The sequence below is a fragment of the Morone saxatilis genome, unplaced genomic scaffold, assembly GCF_004916995.1.
Source record: "Morone saxatilis isolate NCDOM2014 unplaced genomic scaffold, NCSU_SB_2.0 Contig16, whole genome shotgun sequence".
Lineage (NCBI taxonomy): Eukaryota > Metazoa > Chordata > Actinopteri > Moronidae > Morone > Morone saxatilis.
The window spans coordinates 2,628,183-2,633,345 of NW_023339718.1; the positions used below are offsets into that span (position 1 = coordinate 2,628,183).

General features: G+C 44.2%; 1 protein-coding gene across 1 annotated transcript in view; it reads right to left on the reverse strand.

Moving 5' to 3' along the window:
- The window catches only part of snrnp200 (small nuclear ribonucleoprotein 200 (U5)), a 17,169-nt gene that overhangs the window by 7,809 nt on the left and 4,197 nt on the right, over nt 1-5,163 (reverse strand). The window contains exons 3-20 of the mRNA XM_035657803.1: nt 4,358-4,529; nt 4,081-4,273; nt 3,883-3,938; nt 3,675-3,773; nt 3,408-3,560; nt 3,212-3,311; nt 2,990-3,126; nt 2,814-2,891; nt 2,516-2,689; nt 2,261-2,398; nt 2,017-2,172; nt 1,717-1,887; nt 1,416-1,609; nt 1,189-1,312; nt 922-1,071; nt 562-804; nt 278-466; nt 1-185 (exon numbers count right to left, since the gene is read on the reverse strand). The exon at nt 1-185 is cut by the window's left edge and continues 5 nt beyond it. Of these exons, the coding sequence (XP_035513696.1) occupies nt 1-185; nt 278-466; nt 562-804; nt 922-1,071; nt 1,189-1,312; nt 1,416-1,609; nt 1,717-1,887; nt 2,017-2,172; nt 2,261-2,398; nt 2,516-2,689; nt 2,814-2,891; nt 2,990-3,126; nt 3,212-3,311; nt 3,408-3,560; nt 3,675-3,773; nt 3,883-3,938; nt 4,081-4,273; nt 4,358-4,529 (2,712 nt within the window). The remainder of the gene's footprint in view (nt 186-277; nt 467-561; nt 805-921; nt 1,072-1,188; nt 1,313-1,415; nt 1,610-1,716; nt 1,888-2,016; nt 2,173-2,260; nt 2,399-2,515; nt 2,690-2,813; nt 2,892-2,989; nt 3,127-3,211; nt 3,312-3,407; nt 3,561-3,674; nt 3,774-3,882; nt 3,939-4,080; nt 4,274-4,357; nt 4,530-5,163) is intronic.

The following is a 5,163-nucleotide window of genomic DNA, read 5'->3' on the forward strand; positions in this document are numbered from 1 at the left end:
GTCCTCTTGTCATATTTGACGAGGCTGTTCTTGTCCAGGACGTTGGCTGCTGTGTGCACCAGGTCCGTTCTGCGTCTCTCTAGCAGGGGGTCTGAACTCCGGTCATCGTGGGAGACTCCATACAAGGTGGGGTTGCGGAGCATGCGAACATACAGGTAGGTGTAGCCGAGCCAGTTCACAGCGTCCTGACAAAACAAGTATATGAAATTACAGAAGCTGTAGAAGAAGGACAATATTTGCTCAGCTCTGTATACATCTGATGTGTCTTTCCACTAACCTTTACGGTCTGCACATTGCCCAGTACTATCTCAGCATTGAGCATGTCAGGCAGCTTGCCCACCATCTGACTCTCTATGGGCAGCTGCTGGTTGAGCAGGGACAGATAGTACTGCAGCTCCCCGTGGGACGTGATCAGGATTCCCTCTCCCTTGGTGTCGTACTGAGGACGGCCAGCTCGACCAAGCATCTGAAATAAGACACGATTAATCGAGTTATTACTGTTAGTAAAAAGGTATGAATCACTCTTTCCTGCACTCTAGTATCCAGCCACCACAGACTGACCTGTAAAATGTCCAGGGCTCCGAGTTCAGTCCATCTGCCCTTCTCTGGGCTGTACACCTGGGTCCCTTTGATGATGACAGTGTGTGCCGGCAGATTGACACCCCAAGCCAGAGTAGCCGTGGACACCAGAACCTGGATGTGTCGATCAGCAAACAGATCCTCCACCAGCGTACGGTCCACTCTGGTCATACCGGCGTGGTGGATTGCGAAGCCGTAAGGCAGCAAATCCTTCAGCTCCAGGTTCTAGATAAGGAAGGTTCAGGTATAAGCTAATCAAGCACTAAAAGAACTTTGAATCCTGTCATGTACTGCATCTTATTTTGTTGCAGTGATGTTTCAGGTTTAGTTGCGTTCGCTCACCTTGCACTGCTCTGCCTCAGTTCTCAACACTTCAGTGGAGGCTGAACCCTCTCTGAGGAACAGACCCAGTGTGTCCTTCTCCAAACACATGTCTCTTATGGCCCTGGCAGTCTTTCCCGTCTCCTTCCTGGAGTGGACAAACACGAGCACCTGATGGAGAAAAGTGAACGTCAGACGTCTCTCAAATCTGGTTACACATGGACCAACATTTCTTCCTTATAGGAAATAGGTAACTGAATCAGGTCACTTGAGTCAGACGGGACTCACCTGGTTCTTTCCAGCATGCTCCATTATCTTTTCATAGACAATCTCGTTCATGATCTGGAAACGCTTGATGGCCTTCTTCTCTGTGATGCCGACATAAGTCTGCTCCAGGGGCACGGGGCGGAAACTACAGACACGGAGAATGCAGTTATGGAAAGCGTCCTTCTCCAATGTGAACAAAACGTGATTACTTATGCGTTACCCTCTTTGTCATTCTCTAAACGGCATACCTGTTGTCAAAGTAGAAGAGCCCCTTTGCAGGATCCACTCGCAGGCAGGTAGCCACATCCTCGTAGTTGGGCAGTGTGGCACTGAGGCCCAGCAGACGCACATCCTCTTGGGTCAGCTCCACGTTGCGGATGGTCCTTGCCACCAGAGATTCCAGCACGGGTCCACGGTCGTCATGCAGCAGGTGGATTTCATCCTGAACAACACATTCACCTTGTTACCATAACCGTTTCATGTCAAATTATCTGCACATGAAAATACACACGTACTATACTATGTGTGTTTCATGACTTTGGCACTTACAATGATAATGAGCCGCACAAGCTGGGTATAGGTACGCTCTCCACCTTTACGGGTGATGATGTCCCATTTCTCAGGGGTGCAGACGATGATTTGAGTGGCGTTGATCTCCTCTTTGCAGAGCTGGTGATCTCCTGTCAGCTCGGACACTGTGATGCCGTAACTTGCCAAACGCTGGCAAAAGAGAAAAGTAAGTAAATCACTAAAATCACACAGACTGAAACAAACTGATTTATTTCAAATGAACTGTTATATGTAGAGCTGTATATACACAAATCTCTGCAGGACAGGGGTGGGGCTCACCTTACTAAAGCTTCCCACCATCTCCTGTACTAGAGAGCGCATGGGTGCGATGTAGATGATTTTGAAGTCGTCCACATTGATGGTTCCATCCAGGTTTATGTGTTTTCCAATTTCTCTCAGCATTGCCATCAAAGCAACATTGGTCTTACCAGCTCCCTGTGTGCCGTAACGAAGAACACAGTTATACGGGGAAATAAAATCATGAAAAACTGCTACAATGCTTTTGGCCTTACACTTCGCTTACCGTAGGTGCACACACTAACAGGTTCTCATCGGTGTCCATGGCCGTCTTGAACAGCTTGCTCTGAATGCGGTTCAGCGTTTTGAACCCTTCAAATCCAGCCTGTGCATACTTGGGCAACTTCTCAATGGCAACAAGCACCTGATGACAGAGTAATATGACGAATGATGGACATGAACACACCTTTAACACGGCTCATCACTGAAACTTTTGTATTAGTTGACAAGTTTTTCAGAATGAGACCGAGAACCAACAAACCTCATCATCAGAAAAGGCTTTGGGTTTGAGGGCCGGCACGTGGACTTCTTCATAACCTTTGCGCTGTTTGCGGAATGAACCGTCTGGCAGCTGGCAACGCTTGTTGGCCATGAAATGGCTTCCCTGTGTGAAGGTCAGGTCCTCGAGGTCTAGCAACTGTCGAGGGGCCATTGACTGTGGGAGAAGAATGGATAATATAAACAACATGTCAACTTCAGTGTGTATATACAGTAGAGGTGGCAGTGTCACTGAGGCTTTTATGATGTGCAGTTGATCTATGAACAGTTATATTATTTACCTCTCCATGGTCAATGTCCATGGCTTCCATGTCATCAACACGAGACTTCCTCACCCTCTCCCTGCGAGATCGCTCCTCCTAAGAACACAACAACCTGTGAATAACATGTGACAGACAAAACCAATAGATCTTTTTAAAACAATTTCTTAGAAACTTTTATAAGCAAGAGGTCTTACCCGAATAATATCCTCCTTCTCAGTCTCCTGCAGCTGGTAAAGAATCTTTGAAAGTTCCTGATCAGACTCCATCTTTCCTATGATTCGTTCCTTTTCTGCCTCACTCTGAGCGCTTGCCAGCATGGTACAATACTGAACTGTATATCAACAGAAAGAAAGTGATTAAAAACTTCAAAAAGATCCAATAATCTGAAACTTCATGATTCCACACCACTGACTTACTCATGCGACGGTGCTGACGGAGGATCTTGATGAAGTCAAAGGTGTTGAAGCCCAGCAGCAACACCAGCTGGTTCTCACATTCTCTGTCATCGCTGGCAGTCTGAAATACAGAGAGACAATGGGTGAGCTAGTCTGACAAACGTAGAAGCATATGCACAAAACAAAAAGCTCACAGCAGACGAAATGTCAGACATACCTTGAGAATTTCTAAGACTTCATCAGCTTTCTTTTGGGAGACAATGGCATCATCGTAGAAACGGCTGAGCTGACGCTGGAGCCAGAAGGCATCGATGTCTCGGGGGTGTAGATCCTTTTTCTTCACTGTCATCACATCCCCAGTGGCACCAAGCTAAACGAAGAGTGATTTATTAACTTTAAGTGTAAGGTGGTGTACAATAATAACAAAATATATAAACATAATGGCTTAATTCAGCACGAATATTAATTCAGATGTTGCACTTACGTTGGCTGACAGAATGCCGCTCACGACTGCCTCCTCTCCTTCGCTGTCTTCATCCGAGTGTTCGTCTCGTACCTCTCCAAACTGGTCTTCATCCCCCTCCTAAATAACAAGGAAAGAGAAAATCAGGGACAAATTTGGCTTAAAATCTAAGTACGGAGCTACAAATCAGGGATAATTTAAAAGCAGGAAGCAACAAAAAGGGCCTCACCTCCTCATCAGATTCAAACTGGACATTCACACCATACGTTTCATCGATGTTGTCATCTGTAAATATAGTAGATATAATCCGCAATCAAAAGAATATCTTCATTTAAAACTGACCGTTGATGTGAGACTGTAAATAAATACTGTACTTTTATATTACAAATAGTAAACAATACTACATAGTTATTTCCAGTGCACGTACCCATATTCTGTAAGTCCTTGTCTCCTCCGTAATCAGTGATCTTCTTGCCCAAATTAACCAACACATGGTAGCGTGTGTCATCAGCAGGTCCAAGAAGCTGCTCTACTTCACGCCGCCTTTCCTTATCCCTCATTTTATCGTTCTTCAACACAGCTAAAACTTCATCAGCTGCTCCACACAGAATATCACGCGGCTGCAAAGACATGTAATAACCAGGTCAATAAAAAGCTTCATGTGTTGGCTATTAATGAAAAATAGCGTTTTAAAGTTTTCTGACCTGATCTCCCAAAGCCGCGTGGATGAAGCTAAGCAACACTTCATAGGTCTCTCTGGTTTCTTTGGTTTTAGGCTTGTACACGATGCCCACCATTTCATCAATGCCTTCAGACAGAAGAGTAAAACCCTTCATTTTGTTGATATCGTGCCTGTCCTCGTCTCTTTTTCGCCTCCTGTATAGACAGAACAACAGATGAAAGGGATTCATTGTAGTGTCACTTAAAGAACACAGAAACAGCACGGCTGAGGTGTATAACATGGATCACATAATAAATGCTTTACCCATCTTAAAGCCCATAGGATAACAGTTTTTTTTTTTACTACCTTGCAGGAAACTACTGATTTCAGTTCATATAAGGTTGGATGGTTGGATGAATATGAAGTGTGTTTTAAGGTGAGTTAACGGGCAATTAAGCTGGTCTTAGTTCGGTAAAAGAGAAAAACTTGAATTCAGAGCTGTTTTTATATATTTTCTTTTCCTTTCTTGACACTTTGAGAGTGTATTGTGTTTATTAAAGCTATGAGCACTTCTTGCATGCAGCATACTTGTTAAAGTTGATACCTGACAGACATGAACAGAGACCAATAAACATGTACTTAGTAAATTATGCTTTTTATGATGCTGATGTCTTCATGTTTACATTTTTATGTGCTGTCATGTATGGTTGTTGATGTTCTTTTGACACTGCATATGATCTTCGTGCAAAGCAAATTCCCCTAATTCTTTTCATTCATTCATTAATAGTCTAACAGAGTTCCCACTCTTTTGAAGAAAGGATTTTGCAGGAGTTTTTCTTAACAATTCAG